Here is an 18,115-nt window from a genome sequence, read left to right on the forward strand (position 1 = left end):
CATTTTTCCTACATTTTATCACATTTCTCAGCATGAGAATGTTCAAATGTAAATAATTTCTTCCCTAAAAATATAGAAAGATTTCTATCAAATGATAACTACCCTTTGACTCTCCTTGCTACGGTTTGGGAGTTATGAGTCATTATTTTTGTGTATGTCGCTCGGAAAAACATCACCTTCCTTCAGGGCTTAAAGGGTTCCGCGGAGTTCATCAGATGAACTAAGGAGGGCAGCAATACGCCCCTGATGCATCTAACCACAAATCTCTATAGAAGACGAAGAAGAACATAGCATGGCGGAAAAGTGAAGTCCCCTTTGCATGGGAGCTTACAGTCGAATGGACCTCACCGCAAGTTGTTAGTATCATTTGTGCCTCGTAAAAACTCACTGCTGTCCGTTTAAATGTTTTGCCTTTTTCAGCGTATGTCTGTAACTTAATTAAGAGAATGCGAAACTTAACGAGTTTCTGTCAGCTACTTTATACATTATTCTGAGGGAGCCCGTCTTTACTGTGTCATTATAATGAGTAGTTAAAAACTGTTTCTTTGTGTGTAATCTTCAGTGGACCCATGCTTCAGAGGTAACCGCTATTCATTCATACTATTAATCATAGTTTCTAGCATTACAGAGTAGTTGAACTCTCCGTTTCAGACTGCTAATTTGGCTTCCACGTGAAAGACTGGTACTGCGCGCGCTCTCTTTCTCGCTCTCTCTCAATTCAATATTCATTCAATATGTGCTTTATTGGCATGGCAGTTGTTACAATGTATTGCCAAATGAATTTAGAACAGATATGTATTTAAATAATAATAATAAATAAATACATGCATGTGTATATAATTAAATAAAATAGAACAAATCAATTCTATAAATTCTAGAATTCTATGAACAATTTAAAATTCAGTTGTGTGGGGGGGGGGGGCATCACCGATTTGTTGACTCCTCCCTCTTTTTGTGACAGGCATCAATGTATCTTGCTGCTAGTAAGATACAGTCTCCACTTCCCCATGATTACAGTATGGGCAGATGCGGCTCTCTTTGGTCAGCCAGTGCTGTTGATATCTGCCCGTCTCTATAGTCAGAATATGATTGCTCAGTCTGTACCTTGTCATTTGTCTTAATTTACAATCTTTCACTGTACTCAGATATTCTACAGTTGTGTAATCTCTATTTAGGGCCAAATAACATTCAAATTTACTTTGTTTTTCTGTTGTTTCAGTCCAATAAGTTAGATAATTTTCTTTTTGTGCTTTTATAATTTGGTTCGGCTGAATTTTGTGGATGAATATTTCAGTGTCCTGATGCTGGCTGTTGTTAGTCATGTTAGTTTGTTTTTGCAGCTTCAGGACCATCTGAATCAGGGGACTTTTTTCAGTGTTCACTTCATGGTTTTTAAGGGCTTTAAAATGGTAAGAGTTGGGGTCACTTATTTTTAGGTGTTTCCAAAATTTGATGGCTCATTTCTCAATGAATATTAGTAGAGGGTATTGGCCTAATTTTTCCCTGCATGTGTTGTTCGGTGTGTTCTGTACTCTGAGGATACTCTTACAGAACTCAGCATGCAGGGCTTCAATCGGATTTTTGTCCCATCTTTCAAATTCATGATTTAGGAGAGGACCCCACACTTCACTGCTCTCTCTCTCTCTCTCTCTCTCTCTCTCTCTCTCTCTCTCTCTCTCTCTCTCTCTCTCTCTCTTTCTTAATTTTTTATTTATTTATAACTAACTAACCTGGGCCCAGTCGCATAAGAAACATAATGGCTAGTGACATGTTAAAGGACTAGTTTGTCCAAATAGCAGTTAGCCATGGAATAATCAGTCATACTTTTCTGATTCAAATTAGACCAGTCTAGAGACTGAGCTGCTGCTGCTGCTTCTGTCTCATGTAAGTGTTTGTGCATATGCGTATATTAATTGGGGATGGCCGATATGGACTTAAAACTATCACCATTGTTTTTGGCAACAAGTGAGCCTCAGAAACACAAACATTGATCTAAAAGTATAACCTACCCATCATCAACCCAAACAATTCTGTATTTTTTCATACTCTCATGGTGCAAACAGCAAAAGTAACAATTCCAAGCATGTCTTCAGTTAGGTTACAAAATTATAAAATAGTGCAAATAAAAACTAAGTAATAAACATGTTAATGTAACCTGATAAAGGAACCAAATTCATTGTGAAACAGTCAATGATACATTATAAATTTGTAAAAAAAAAAAGAATCAAAAGGTAACAGTCCCAGCTCTGTCTCTAGTTAGGTTACAAAATAGTGCAAATCACAACATGATAAATTAACAAATGAAATTTCAATAAAAGTTAAAATATAAATGCTGATATACTCTTATTGTAAACTAAATGTGGAGATGAGGCTGACATGAAAATGTTCAGTGCAAGGTATAATACACATACTAGTAAAAATGTGATTCAGGAAAAAGTGGCTTTCAAAAAGAGAACCGGGCTCACATCTTAAGATTTTTGGTCAAGAATACTAACATATTCACTGTAGTTTGTTTCAGAATCTTTTGATATGTTACTACTAGGGATGCACCGAAATGAAAATTCTTGGCCGAAGCCGAACAAAATGAAACACTGGGCCGAATACCGAACATGGTTTTTCACATTTTTCCCCCATGTAGGCCTATTATGCCTCTTTTTTTTTCACCATTGCATAAATGCAATAGCCAAAAGGTGCTTTTTACTGTCCTGCTTTTCAAATAAAAAATCAATTACAAAACAACAATTAAAAAATATTTACTTAACACTGAACATTTTTTAACATTCTAGCAGACATTATACCAACAAAGCACAATTAAACTTAAAATTAGTAAGTTAGTAAAATAATATTTTTGGCCATTTTTGAGACTTGAATCAGGCATGTATTTTTAAATAAATAATAAATGTATTATTAGAGCTGTTGTAGGACAAATTATTATTATCATTATTATTGTCTTTTTAATTTTATTTTACAGAACAACAGTAAAATTACAATACTATAATTTATGAATGTTGATGGAGTTGTTGCTTTTGCTCGGCTTTTAGTTAGGCAGGAAGATCTCAGTGCTTCTTTTTGTTGACAACAGAATGCAGATTTATAAATGATTCTCATTACGAATTTGGGAAGATGTTTGTCGCATGTATCACATTGTCACATAACTTTTTTCCTCACGCTTTGGACTTTGAACCCTGGCGCCGCGAGCTTGTGCAGCGCTGTCAGAATACATGCAATTCGTGCGTGCATTAGAAAATATAACATTCTGCAGTTTATTTACTAATCGTTTGAAAGATATTAGTAAATATCCGAAAGATTTTTTTTTTTGCTGTTTTCAGCCGAATAATTTAGGTTGCCGAAGATTCGGTGCATCCCTAGTTACTACATTTCCACCAGTAGAATACACTTCTCTGAGGGTGTACTTATGGCAGGGATACACAAGTACGTTTTTGCAAAACAACTAATATTAGGGAAATTCACCTTGCTCTCACCAGTAGACTACAGAAGTAGTTTGTCTCATTTTTCTGTGTGTCAGAAAGACTGATCAGCTCAGCAGCTGGTTTCTTGAAAAAGCTTCCAAGGCATGATGATTCAGTCACAAGTTTGTGCAGAGAAAGGCCAAGTTCTGTTTGAGCATCTTTGAGTGCTCACTGCTTTTTTCAGCTGTGCAGCTATGGCCAATAGCAAGTCTTGTCCACATGTTCAGAGTGACTGCTTTTAGTATATTAGCTCCATTGTCTGTTGTCAGGCACAACTGTTTCTCCTTGTCTAAAATCTAAATCTAGTCTAAATCCCATTCTTGAAGAAACTGCTTCAGGCCACTTGAAATGTTTTCATCCGTGTGGACAGCATTGTTTGTAACCTACCACAGCACATGTATGGAAGTGTGTGGAAGATGGTTCAAGTGTACTACAAGTGGTAACTAAATACAGAGATAATGTTAAAAGCACATTTTAGTTCATATTCATGGTGTCCCAAACTAGCACAGTTGAGTACACATAGATGATCTTAAGTTTATCTTAAGAAGTACTAAAGAATAATTTTTAGTATATTAAGTACAAAATTAGTGTGTGAAAATAGACCACTTTAATTACATTATGGTAGTGCACTTGTTTTTCACCTGGGACTCTTCATGCATCGCTGACTGAGCTGTATCGGAGAAATAGTTTCCAGTTGATGGATAATTTGCTTGAATCCTTCCTTCTCGACAGTTTGGAATAGCAGCATGTCTTTTTCCAAATAAAACGCCTTTGTCTCTGGCAATTCTGTCCATAGTTTACTTAGCTTATCTTAACCCTAAAAAGGGTAAACCCATAAAGAGACATCAGAAAATTAATTTAATGCTATTTTCCATCTTATTGGGACTCAGTACAATTTCATGATTTTTTCGAAACTTGACTCTTATATTTGATTTTAATGTTGTATCCCCCAGGATACGTTGCTCCTTTGGGGGTATAAATTCACTGGAAACAACACTTGTTTATCAATGCTTGTTACAGCATGGTTGTAATTCCTGAATGTGAAAGCATTTCAAAAAAAGAAAGTAGAAAAAAGTTATAAAAGTTTAAGTTTACAGTAAAGATAATGTAGTATACTTTGCGTTTGAGACGGTGTAACACTGTGTTTCCACCCTTTTATAACCATAGTTTTTTTTTGTCAAACTTTGCATATTTTGGTCGTTTGCTTCACATCTGATTTTCAGTTACCAAACTAGTTCCAGATTGTAGAGGTAGCTCCTCCTCAGCTTCACATCTGCCTTCTGTAACGTTTTCGCGTTGCACATGAGCTGCAAATGGTTCTCACACAGAAATACTTCATCAACTAGACTTTGTTGTTATTTTTATTGTGGGGAGAATTTCTACCCATATATGTGGCCCTGTCGGTAAAATCTTAGCTAAAGTGGCATAATTTAATTACGAGATAAAGTATATCAAAGTAGTCATAGCCATAAATATGATGAAAATAGGTTATGCGTGTTTATCGCTGTAAATGATTATATCATGGGATTTGAGATAAAGTCCTCAGTATTTCATTTATAACTTCATAAATACTAAAATTTACTGAACTATTTTATTGACAATTTGTTTTAATTACTTTGTGCAAAAAATACTGAAGGTTGGCTTCATAAACATTGATTTCAATCGTCTCTGGGTTTACTTTCGGTGCAGGAACACCTGCTGATTCTCATCATTCCGTTCAGAACCTTCTTTTCTACCATTAGAAAGTGCAAACAGACCTTAAAATCAATTCACACAAGCGCAAATCAGGTTAGTGCTGGGAAAGTCAAGAAAATTGTGACTTCAGCCGGTGTCCGATTATTAAAAAATAAAAAAATAAAATAAAAAAAATTTGTGGCATCACTGAAATGTCAAAAACACTTTAATTGTTTTGTAACTCAACATTCTGCCAAGATAAATTGTTAATTGTTGTTACAATTAAGCTCTTGTGGTACACCCATTAATTTCAATGTTTTTGTGCTTTTTAGACGCATCATAATAAACCTGTTTTACAAAATGTTTTCATAAATGTGTCACCGAAAATGGGAGAATTACAGCTTTAATGTGGTATTTGGCACATAGTTAGGATGATTATGGTTCAAATGTGTTGCAGATTTAAATATTAGCTTGTCTTTATATTGGAACTTCTCAAAAACATGGTTTTCTGAGCCCGAAATTGTCTTTGAAATGGTCTTGTTCAGTCAATATTAAAGATATCGAGGTTATATTTTCACATAATGTCCTTTAGGATGATTTTATTTAGAAAACATTTTTTTTTTTTTTACATTAGATAGTTTTCTACAGACTTGGTCACATATCACAAACGATATCGCCTATCCCTAAAATGAATGTATGTTTTTGTGAGATTCACAGAGCTGTTCTCTTTGTAGTAAAGGGGATGTCAGAAAAATGTCACACTTTAGTTGCATCCTGCTTCATGTAGTACAATTAATCCAGTTAGGATAGTTCTTAGGACAAATGTTCCTTGTGTTATTACCTAGGTAATGGTTACAGTTTATCATTGTGCAACTTGGGAAAGAGTCCCCCCGCCACCAAAAAATTCTAAATAAATAAAACAATTATGTATGCTATATATTTCAGGAAAAATTTACAAAATATTTATTTTATATTTCTAATGAATTAATTTAAAAAACAACAAACTTGTTTAATAATGGTCCTCAAAGAATTATTCAACCACATAATGGAACAAACCATGCAGTACAGCCAGCTGCCTATAAAGGGCAAGCATAGACAGACAAGGTAGCATTGCAGTTTGTGATTCAGCAGAACATTTTTGTCCATAAACTGCAAATTCTGTGGTCGGCAATTAATTTAACCCTTTTGTTTGACATATGCTGAAGGCTTGAAGGACTCAATTTAAGTTTTGAGACTCATCAATAGAAACCTTACTTGACCTTAAAACAGAAACATTTCTGATTACAATTTCAGTAGATCATGATGTTTAACTTTAACTTACATGTTCTTTCTTTTGTTGTTACTGTAGATTAAGGATATGATGGCACTTTTTATGATGGCCAGACCACTGGCACTGAGGCTGCATTTCCTGAGCCATTTGGATGACCAGATCCTTCCATCACTGAAAGCATGTGTTGTTAAGCGTCTGTCTTCTCCCGGTCTCCGAACCTCTACTGTCTGCGTTCCCACATGTTCCAGCCTCAGTCCAAGGGGCGTATGCACCACAAAACGAGACCCAATGTTCCTTGTTGCTGGATCTGTTCGCCCTTACCAGGAGCTCCTCCCCAGTGGAAGTGGTCTGTCTTTGTTGCACCACCTGACTTCTGATGAGGACCACACATTTATGAAACGACTCACCTCCTGTACTTCATCTCAGCAAGTTCTTCGTCTCTTGCGATCTTACCCTCTCCTCTCAGGTGCAGCAGCAGCATCTATACTTCACCGACTGGCAGACTTGGAGCATGATTCCGCATGTGGTCTTTGGAAACCAGAGACACTGCTATCAGATGTGGGCCTTAATAAACTTTGCCAAACACTGGAGCATGATTCAGCCAGATTACAGGATGAGGTATTGGTTAGAGCTCTCCTGGGCTGTACACGTCTCTACCTTGACCCTCAGAGCCGCCTAGTGCTAAGGCTGGTGTTCGAAAGTCAAAAGAGACTGAATTTGGAACGGCTCAGTGTTGAAGCGCTATGTGGGTTATCAAGGGCTTTATTTGCATTGGAAGGCCCTAACAGTGGCATGATAAAACAGGCTATGAGTCAGCTCCAAAATAAAGATACAGCTCAATGGAATACGGCAGAGCTAGTTGCTGTTTACTCTATGCTAGCAACTGGTTTGGGTGAAGATGGATGCTATCTGGAGCTTCTAAATGAAATTAATGCTCAAGCACTTCAATTAGTGCAACAAATGGGCCCAGGGGCGATTAGCGAAATTCTAGGTGCTTTATTCAAATTGAGACATAAGGAAGCATTACCACTTGTAATTGCACTTTGCAAGCAAGCTGTCCATCATGTGCAAAATTTTGCAGATCCAGAACTGATTGTGGTGTTGTCAGCACTTATGCACTATGGACACAGTGACCACTTTCTTGTGGAAGCTCTTGAGCGCCATGTGCCCAAGGTTGCCTTTACTGCTCATGCAGAAACCGTAACCAAGGTGATGCAGTTTTTCCGGCGATGGCGCATTCTTTCTCCACCTGTTTTTAACACGGTGGCTGAGAGTTTTGTGTATCGTGCAGAGGAGTACTCAACATGGCAGGTGTCACAACAGATAGCTGCACTGGGAGTTTTGGGATACCTGCCACCTGATGCTGGGAGATTGTTCCAAAAGGTGGAGTCTGTTTTGCATGCCCGGTTTTCCCAATTTCAGCCCAGAGCCCTGCTAGACCTACTGTATGCCTGTACCCTTCTACAGAGATACCCACTTAACTTTGTCTCAAAAGTCTTCAGCCCTTACTTCATGCAACAGCTACAGGGTGAGAAACAATGAAACATTTTCTATACAGTACCTGGGTTCAATTTTCAAGAACATTCAAGATGAATTGATCACTTATTTTAATGTTAATTGATTAATGAATCATTACGATTAATACGGAATAATGATATTTGGAGTTCTCCATGTTCATATACACGTGGCTTACTTATAAATTGTTTAAATATGCTCAAACATGAGTATTGGTATTTAGCTAATAATTTAAATGTAATTCTTTAATTTATTACTATAATTAGTGTATGGTATAGAAAATACAGAATGGTTGTTGTGAAACAGTGATTTCAACATATTTATGCTGAAATTGGTTAATAGACAATAGAAGCTTAATTCTTTAAAAATTATTTAGCACTTAATCATTAACATCTCTATGCAATATACTGAACTTTTAAAATATATTTTCCATCTCTCTTTTGAAGGGGAGGAGGGCAGTGGGATAGATCACAGAGTGCTTGCACAGCTGACCCAACTTTACATGACTGTAAAGCTCGAGTGTCCATTTTATGATGTGAGTGAAACTGCATTATTATTATTATTATTTTTTTTTTACTATGCTTAAGACTTGATGCTGTTTTATACCAAATGTGATGTGAGAAATGAAACAAATTCCAAACAAATGTTTCTTTCACACCGAGCAAATGGAATCGCTGTCAGGCTGAAAGAAATGTAACATTCATATCAGTACAATAGAGGGCACAACATACATCACCTTTCAGCTAGGGGTGGGGGGCAGTGAACACATTCACATTCATGGTTTTGTCTTATGTTGGTTAATGGTCAAATAACTTGCACGTAAACAATTTAAATATGTTTTTTAGTAAATGTTTTATTTACAGTGCAGGGCTGTTTGATTTTGTCAATTATATTGTGATTGTTCAGTCATATATTACTATTTGAAATAATAGTTTTTTTTGGGGGGTAAACCCCAGGGCCAGATTTACCTCTTTTCGTGACATAGGCAAAACTAATTTTTGGGCCCCCCTTCCCTATTAATATAATAGGCCTAATATTACCACCCAAGCAAACAATAATATTTCTTAATCAGTGGAAACTTTATAGTGTTTTCTATCGCAATAAGCGCTTGCGTTCAGTCAATAAAAATCGAATGTAGTTCTTAATTTGTTTGAGAACTGAGAAAGACCATTCCATTAATAGGTGCGGCGACGTGGCCACATAACCACTTCGGGAGTTATTTCTCTAATAATTAAAAAATTAAAATTAATTTTTTTAAATGTAATGATTTGTTTCAAGACATAAACCCCCATTTGGGAAGTCCTGATGAGGCAAGTAAAGAGCATCCGTTGCAGAAATCAGCATCTGTCAGGTGTCCAGCTCATGTTCTGCAAAGGTCTGCATGCTGTCTGTGTGACTGTTTGGATGATGAAAATGGTAGTTAGTAATGTAATCTAGGTACCTCATTTTAGGTACATTTTTAGATTACTTTTTTAATCTAACTTGTTTTAAATTTACAAAATAAGCATACTGTACAACACATTACATTTTTTGTATATCAACATCAAAATTAAAAACTGCATAACACCAGGGTTTCCCATACTGGTCTTGATGTAAGAACTGTAATAGTTTGTGAGTTGTCAAAACTAATTAAATCATGAAAATGTAAAAATAAATATTTTAACACTAAAAAAATGTATATATTATTTGTTTACCTCCAAGTCAGTGTGACCATTAATTAACAGAGAACTGTAAACATGCAAATGTGTTCCTCAGAGATATTTCAACTAAATTATTTTAGGTTTAGCTGATAAAAAAATGTTTGGGAATCCCTTGATTACATGAACAAACATTAAGAAAACATGACATTACACACCCAAAGTCTTCCAGGTTTGAAATATTTTTGTTCAGACTTCCAGAATCAACAGCTACTGAATATTACTGGACATTATGGTGACATCACCATTAAAGGGATAGTTCACTCAAAAATGAAAATTCTGTCAGTAATCACTCACCCTCATGTCGTTCCAAACCCGTAAGACCTTTGTTCAATTTAGGAACGTAATTAAGATATTTTTTATTAAATCTGAGCAAGGGAACTACCATGGTCTAGGCACAGAGATTAATATGAACATAGGTCTTTTGGGTTTGGAACGACAAGAGGATGAGTAATTAACCACAGAATCCCCCCGCCCCCCCAATATTTAGAAGCATAGTTCACACATTTATTTACATGGCCATTGTATATTGTGAATATAGTCAAAGCTACATGCTATGACACAGTAGGATTTTTAGAAGGAAAATGTAAAAGAGAAAAAAAAATTAGGGAGAATTAATAAATTGTGAATAATTCACATTGTGCCATTGTGTAAATATATGTAATGTAATCCACAAAAAGTAACTGTAATCTGATTGAGCACTTTAAAATGTAATATACTTTAATTACACATACTTGTTTTTTTGGAATCTGATTACATAATACAGATTACATGTCATCAGGTACTACCCTGCATTGAGCACACATGCAAGGTGAATGTTGATACAGAAGAGGTAGTAGTAACAAGGTGGTACTCGGCATGTGTCAAACTCATTTTGTGGTCGACAAGCTGCATGAATACAGCTGAGACAGAGCGAAATGCATAAAATGAAGTATACCCAGCTTTTTAGGCTCCCAAAAAAGGATACAATTTAAAAGGAGTGTTATATATGTATTCTATACTAATGTTGCTTGCTTATTCATAACAATGCTCATTTACATATTTCTTGCACTTAAATGAAGGGACCACGACTTTCGCCGAAGTTTCAAGTAAAGTCATTTTTGGCTTCTGGACAGTCTTTGGAGACTCCGGTGGAACCTCATTTCTATAATGCTGTGAAGTCTGCCCTAGTGGATCTGCTGGGAGCTAAATCTTACTTTGCTTCCAGAGTACTTACACCATGTTGTTATACGCTAGGTACATATGCATCCACTTTGGTCCTAAAATTGTATAGCTGTCAATTGTTTACACCAACACATGTAAACCTTCTGATTGGTATATCTCTGTGGCTGTATATGCCACTATTTTCTCGTTTATATATATATGCAGACATTGAGATAAAACTAGATGAAGAAGGGTACGTCTTGCCTGCTTCGCATACAAATGAAGTCCATAAAAGGTAAGGCATTTCATGCTGTTTGCAAATAAAGCAGGAACTGATGGTTAGTTGTCTGAGAATGAATGCATATTGTGATATTGATATTCATTTTTATTATTATCAGAATTGCTCTCTGTATTGACGGGTCAAAGCGCTTTGCAGCAAATGCAGAGAAACTACTAGGCCAGGAAGCCATCAAGCAGCGTCACCTGAGGATTCTGGGATATGAAGTTGTTCAGGTAAAACAAACTTAATTTCTCTTGCCTTTTATTTACCGACTGCTTTACTAAAATGTTTTTTCTTCTATGCCTTTCTAAGTGTATGTGCATGTTTCATAGATCAAGCCGAAATGTTCATTTAAAGGAATAGTTCCCCAAAATAAAATGTGTAACTTACCCTAAAGTCGTTCAAAAACTTTATTCTTTTTTGTGTTCCAGGGTGGAATGAAAATTAGAGTTGTGGTCATAATTTTACATGCACCTTGCAGAATCAGTGAAACTATAATAACTAGTAAAATAGGAGAGGGTTCATAAAAATGCATCAAGAGCTGGGGAGTGTAAATTTTTTCTTCAGAAACTACGTATGTTGTTTACGGTTCCCAGAAGACAAAATGAGGACAATTTACCCCAATCATCACCCTCCTTGAACATCAGTTGTCCTCTGTGTAAAAATAGTCACTAGGCGCGTTTCCATTACCCTTCAAATTGTGCAAATTGAAATTGCGAATTGAAAATACGCATAAATAATGGAAACGCGTCAATTTCGCAAAAACTGCCATATATGGCAACAAAGTTTTTACACTCGCATGAGGTGGTTTTTCAGGCAATGCGAAAAACGAATCATTCGCAAAACAGCAATGGAAACGGCTTTTTCGCATTTACAGGTCACATGGCGTATGTAAAAAGTCATATGATCATTCTTCAATGTACTATAACCTCCAAGAAACACTTCATAAGTGGCCGCGCTCCAGTATAAGGGGCTTTCCCTACTATTAATGCTTAGACAATTTACACTGCACACGTCTGTGGTGCAGTGTGGCTCTGATACGATCACTGAAGCCGATTACGGCCACCTTGTTTGTTTTTATACAGTCTATGGTTTATTCCAGCAGCGCCACGCATGTTTCTGAAGCGGCTCTCTTTGCTGCTTCTGTGAAGATACACGCATAAGCCTCCTTTGAATAAATATAGCCAAAATCCATTGCCATGACTTATCGCGAGAGGCAAAAGGTTACGTTTAAGTCTCATAACATTGGTTAATGGAAACGTCATAATTTCGCAATACTTTATCGACATTTATAAAAAATCGCCAAATTTTTGCGCAAATCTGTAATGGAAATGCGCCTACTGTTTAATAGGGTTCAAATATGCAGAAGAAAGACCTGGAGCAAAATCTTTTTAGGATCCCTATCTTTTTTTTTTTTTTATTAACATTCTGCAGATTTTTCAAGGTGTAACGCAAGATGACAACTGTATTTAAAGTATTATTTCAATCCATTTAATCTACAAGTTACAAAACATTTCAAGCTCTGAAAAGGACACCGCTGTTGTGTAAAGTTATCCATGCAACTCCAGTGGTTTCAATTTAAGTCTTCTGAATTTTTATCAACATGAGGGTGAGCAAATAAGTAAAATTTATTTTGTTTTTTTTTTTTTTATTAACATTCTGCAGATTTTTCAAGGTGTAACACAAGATGACAACTGTATTTAAAGTATTATTTCAATCCATTTAATCTACAAGTTACAAAACATTTCAAGCTCTGAAAAGGACACCGCTGTTGTGTAAAGTTATCCATGCAACTCCAGATTCAGATTCAATTTAAGTCTTCTGAATTTTTATCAACATGAGGGTGAGCAAATAAGTAAAATTAATTTTTGTTTTTTGGTTAACTATTCCTTTAAACACCAGTCTTGTATGCATGCCAATGTTTAAAACTTACAATTCAAACTAGTGTATGCTCCATAATGGCCTTAGTTTTACTCGGTCTCTAGATTTCATACTATGAATTTGAGAAACTCAAGGATAAAAAAGAGGTTGTGGAATATCTGCACAAGAAGATCTTTCCTCACAGCTACAGACTCGGCTGGTGATATCTGGATTACCAAATGGATATTGAACTACAATTCATTAGCTTTATTATGTATACAGAAGTTTGTCTTTTGCTTGTGTACAGAAATGTGATATTGTATGTAAATTATATTTATTTATGCTTTCAATAAAGTGTATTGCAGTACAAAGTAAACCACCTACTGCTGTATATCCTTCAGAAAATAAATCATATATATACACAGTCAAAAACAAGCCAACCAAGAAAAACTCTGAACCCAATGATTAATGTGAAAAGATATCATGGATAGATTTCTTATGAAGCAAAAGATTATAATCTGAAGTAGATCAAGACTAATTTAAAAAAAAAGATGAAATCTTGACATTGAAGGTCTGTCCCAGTGTTTATGTTTGTAGATATTTGTCCAAATCTTTTGAGGGTTTAGGATGTATTGTCATTTTGTTCCATTATGTAGCTGGAATCTGAGGAAGGCCAAACTCATCCACCAGTACTCCATCCTGTTTGCAAAAAGCAGAATTTTTACATCAGTTTGCAAAAATCATTTTCTGTAACAGTGGATGTTATTCACATGTCTCCACAAAGCAAAGAGCATGTAACTAAAAATGCAGTGCTCAGTATGAAATATTTACATGCGATTTTATAAAGACTGTATCTAACATGATACAGACATTTTTCAATAATCTGCTCTAAACTTAATCAGTATAGAGTATGCAGTCTCTTTTTATGCAATAGTGACACTTTTTTGGCATTCTAATTAAATTTTGATTCATGAAATTGACAAATGATCTCTTGAGTGCATTTGTCAACTGTATACAATTTATTACTGAAATGAAAAGTCCAGCACATAGTGTTGATGGATGCAGCTTCTTACACTCTGTGGCTTGTTTACTTTAAATTTACTAAGCATTCTATTAAAGGATCATGAAACCCCCAAATCTGAACCTCAGATTTGAAACTGGCAGAAAAAATTTGCATGTAATGTTATAGAAAGGTGGGAGGGCAGAACATGAGGAGGTCTTATTGTATGTTAATTAGAACACATGTTCTGTATTACCCCGAAAAAACGGGCATCACTAGTGGGGGGAAAGTGGGACTGACTATAGGGGAACCACAGCTATTGGGGGCCCATAACAATTGAAATTGCCTTCAGAGCACTTTGATAAATTTTTTATATTTTCATTTTTCACATGTATATTAGCAGGTTAAGCAATCCTAAATGGAGCCGCATTGTATAATAAAATAAATTATAGCAGCATTTATTATAACATCATAAATTCTAAATAGCCTAAACAAATTTAAAGAAAAATAGAATTTTCGGTGTGTAGGAAATGCGCCATGTAAAACTTGACAAGTCTTACCTTGCCTAACAAGCACAAACTGTGGCAAAGTTCAATGCGAGGAAAGGTAAAAACCACAAGATTAAATGTTCTTCTATGAACGCATAGACCAGCAATTTGTGAGCAGCTCACAAAAGAGAATACAAAGTCAACATATGGCTTAATGCTAATTTTTCGTTTCACAGTAATACCAAGAAGTATTTTATTATTTTTTAACTATTTAAAAAAATAAGTGAAATTAGTTTATTATTATTTGTATTAGTAGTTAAAAATAATACTTTAAAACATTAGCATGTAGCCTTCAGATATTATTCAGTTAAGTTACCATTGCATTAAAAAGATCAAATAAAAAGTTACAAAATGAAATAATGTAAATAATCAAATGGAGGAAAAAAAACCCTTTACAGGTGACAACAAGTGCAAGTCTACTGCACTTACACTGCTAGACTTAATGCTCAGACTTATTTTCACATATCAATGTGAAAATATCACATATAATTTCTTTGTCCCATCCATAGCTATTTACAGAGTGCTCACGCAAATACAAATGGGAGTGTTTGAAAGCATTTTTAAGATTTTTAAAATTTAAGTATTGACTTGATACTGAAACACTACTAGAACTGATATTATGTGAATGCATATTTTTTTGCTTTCCGTGCTTGCCGTTAACTGCATAATACAAGTTGCTTTGGAATATAAAAGTCACAGTACATTTTAGATTAGAAACGTGACATTTTCTAGAAAACACTCGATAAATAAAAATGTGTTTTATGTTGTTTTTTTAATTAATGGGTGTGTTTACCCGATTCGTGGTTCTGTCTCCTGGTACTCCTTCGGGTATAGCTGGAGCAGAAGAAGCCTCATCCAGATAGGAATTGTCATCGTCCAAAAGGAGTTCATCACCAAGTGCATCCAGTTCTTATGGTACAAACAAATGATCATGCAAAAACCAACATTCTTTTTTTTTATAGTGAACAAAGTAAATACACACATTTATTAGTAATAGATCACAACTAATTACTAATCAAAATAAAAATACTAAATGCACAAAATAAAACAAACTACCTTAACACCTGTTCTAACTAACCTGCCTCCAGATCATCTTCATCGATGTCTGGTGTCCCATAGCTGCGGCTAAGAGCTTCTTGCACTTCATTAGCATCTTCCATCATGTCCTCCAACTGGTCTTGTAGATCCTGCAGCATGAACAGCAAAACTTTTTCTAATACACGCATCATTTTTTAAAATCAGTTCAGACAATTTTGTATTTTACACTAAGTAAAGAAATGAAAGGAATCTTACCTCAATCTGATCAATTTTAACATTCTTGTACGCTTTTTTCATTTCTTTGGCACCAATTTTCATCGCATCCACCTATGTTAAAAACATTAACATGCACACACAGAAAACAAGTATGCTTGCTACATATCACTAATGTTGAAAAAACACATGACATTTCTTTTTTTCTTATGACTGCGTTCTTACAGTGGTCTTGGTGTCTTTTAGTGTCTGGATGGTGTAGTTTGCTTGCTCCATGTTAAATGACTGCTGCATCAACTGATCTCTCTGCCCTTCATACCTGGAGATATAACAATATCCTTCAATGTCTTGTATCGGTTTTTTGCATCAACAAAGTTTAGGAAACACCATTATGATATAGACCAATTCGTTTTTTGTGTGTGAAGCACTTAGTAAACCTGGGGTGTCCAAAATTGGTTCTGAAGGGCCACTGTCCTGCAGTTTAGCTCCAATCTGCCTCAACACCTGCCTGGAAGTTTAATTGGGGTTGGAGCTACACTCTGCAGGACAGTGGCCCTCCAGGACTAGGATTGGACACCCCTGTGGTAAACACATTTACACAGATTTTCATTTGTTCATTTGACTAACTGTTTTACCCAAAGTTACTTGCAAAATAAAAACAGCATACAAGAGCTTAACGTATTAGCAGTGCTACAAAACAAACTTATCACACAACATCCCTAGACACTCATGACAAAAGCTTAAAAACTTTTAAACTTAATTTGACTCAAAGTATTGTGGAGATGTAAGTTAGGATATAATTAAATGGCCACGCAATGCTAATTTTTTATATATATATATCTTACATATGCTGAAAACTGACCAAACTTAACTAAACTTGACAGATTGGACAACAGGACATTCTGACAACGCACACAAAGTTTTGTCAAATTCTAACAATAAGAGGTGCTAATTGAAAACCCACTATAACTTCACAACCATATGCTTCATCAAGTTAAAAACTAGTATGTATCATCAGGAGCACAAGCGTGAATAAATTCAGTCCCTAGCTTTTGTTTGCAAAATTTTATGAAGATTGAACTAACCTAGGAGGAGTTAGTAAAGGTAGATCAAGAAAATTTTAAATGGCAGAAGAATTTTATCATTTGAAGGGCCTAACTCAAGGATTCAGAAGTACAAACAAATTTTACAATTTTACTCTGTGTGCCAAGTTTGGGGTCTCTATGATTTACTCTGTTGCCCATACACTTTTAGGACAAAAAGTTGGTGCAAACACAATAGGGTTTCAGAACTTTAAGTCTTTGGACCCTTTAATAATTTTCAGGAAATCAAGAAAATAATCCTTAAGAGAACAACAGGGCCCTTTCAGTGCTTGGGCCCTAAATATGCCAGAAAGTGCTAAACATGCTAGTAACATGCCATATTCATGCACAATCATGCTATCCACCTATGTTAAAAACATTAACATGCACACACAGAAAACAAGTATGCTTGCTACATATCACTAATGTTGAAAAAACACATGACATTTCTTTTTTTCTTATGACTGCGTTCTTACAGTGGTCTTGGTGTCTTTTAGTGTCTGGATGGTGTAGTTTGCTTGCTCCATGTTAAATGACTGCTGCATCAACTGATCTCTCTGCCCTTCATACCTGGAGATATAACAATATCCTTCAATGTCTTGTATCGGTTTTTTGCATCAACAAAGTTTAGGAAACACCATGATGATATAGACCAATTCGTTTTTTGTGTGTGAAGCACTTGGTAAACCTGGGGTGTCCAAAATTGGTTCTGAAGGGCCACTGTCTTGCAGTTTAGCTCCAATCTGCCTCAACACCTGCCTGGAAGTTTAATTGGGGTTGGAGCTACACTCTGCAGGACAGTGGCCCTCCAGGACTAGGATTGGACACCCCTGTGGTAAACACATTTACACAGATTTTCATTTGTTCATTTGACTAACTGTTTTACCCAAAGTTACTTGCAAAATAAAAACACAGCATACAAGAGCTTAACGTATTAGCAGTGCTACAAAACAAACTTATCACACAACATCCCTAGACACTCATGACAAAAGCTTAAAAACTTTTCAACTTAATTTGACTCAAAGTATTGTGGAGATGTAAGTTAGGATATAATTAAATGGCCACGCAATGCTAATTTTTTATATATATCTTACATATGCTGAAAACTGACCAAACTTAACTAAACTTGACAGATTGGACATTCTGACAACGCACACAAAGTTTTGTCAAATTCTAACAATAAGAGGTGCTAATTGAAAACCCACTATAACTTCACAACCATATGCTTCATCAAGTTAAAAACTAGTATGTATCATCAGGAGCACAAGCGTGAATAAATGCAGTCCCTAGCTTTTGTTTGCAAAATTTTATGAAGATTGAACTAA

General features: G+C 35.5%; 2 protein-coding genes across 4 annotated transcripts; one reads left to right on the plus strand and one right to left on the minus strand.

Annotated features, from left to right (window-relative positions):
• The first annotated feature begins 268 nt into the window (after positions 1-268).
• On the plus strand, positions 269-13,144 carry fastkd3 (FAST kinase domains 3). 3 transcript variants are annotated; one of them, XM_016242676.1, is made up of 8 exons: positions 269-356; positions 6,493-7,797; positions 7,882-7,942; positions 8,376-8,464; positions 10,688-10,862; positions 10,995-11,064; positions 11,168-11,282; positions 13,035-13,144. In XM_016242676.1, the coding sequence occupies exons 2-8, from the start codon at positions 6,502-6,504 to the stop codon at positions 13,131-13,133; spliced, it is 1,905 nt and encodes a 634-aa protein (XP_016098162.1). In that variant the 5' UTR covers positions 269-356; positions 6,493-6,501; the 3' UTR covers positions 13,134-13,144. The 3 variants fall into 3 exon arrangements, with proteins under 3 accessions (XP_016098162.1, XP_016098160.1, XP_016098161.1); XM_016242674.1 differs by having other exon boundaries at positions 270-356; positions 6,493-7,942; XM_016242675.1 differs by having other exon boundaries at positions 285-580; positions 6,493-7,942.
• Positions 13,145-13,226: 82 nt separating this feature from the next.
• Positions 13,227-16,060, minus strand: chmp5b (charged multivesicular body protein 5b). Its single transcript, XM_016242677.1, has 5 exons — positions 15,934-16,060; positions 15,751-15,822; positions 15,536-15,644; positions 15,251-15,366; positions 13,227-13,608 (listed from the first exon to the last, which is right to left on the minus strand). The coding sequence occupies exons 1-5, from the start codon at positions 16,000-16,002 to the stop codon at positions 13,558-13,560; spliced, it is 417 nt and encodes a 138-aa protein (XP_016098163.1). The 5' UTR covers positions 16,003-16,060; the 3' UTR covers positions 13,227-13,557.
• Between the last annotated feature and the right edge of the window lie 2,055 nt (positions 16,061-18,115).

The sequence above is a fragment of the Sinocyclocheilus grahami genome, unplaced genomic scaffold (genome assembly GCF_001515645.1).
Source record: "Sinocyclocheilus grahami isolate Dianchi unplaced genomic scaffold, SAMN03320097.WGS_v1.1 scaffold668.1, whole genome shotgun sequence".
Lineage (NCBI taxonomy): Eukaryota > Metazoa > Chordata > Actinopteri > Cypriniformes > Cyprinidae > Sinocyclocheilus > Sinocyclocheilus grahami.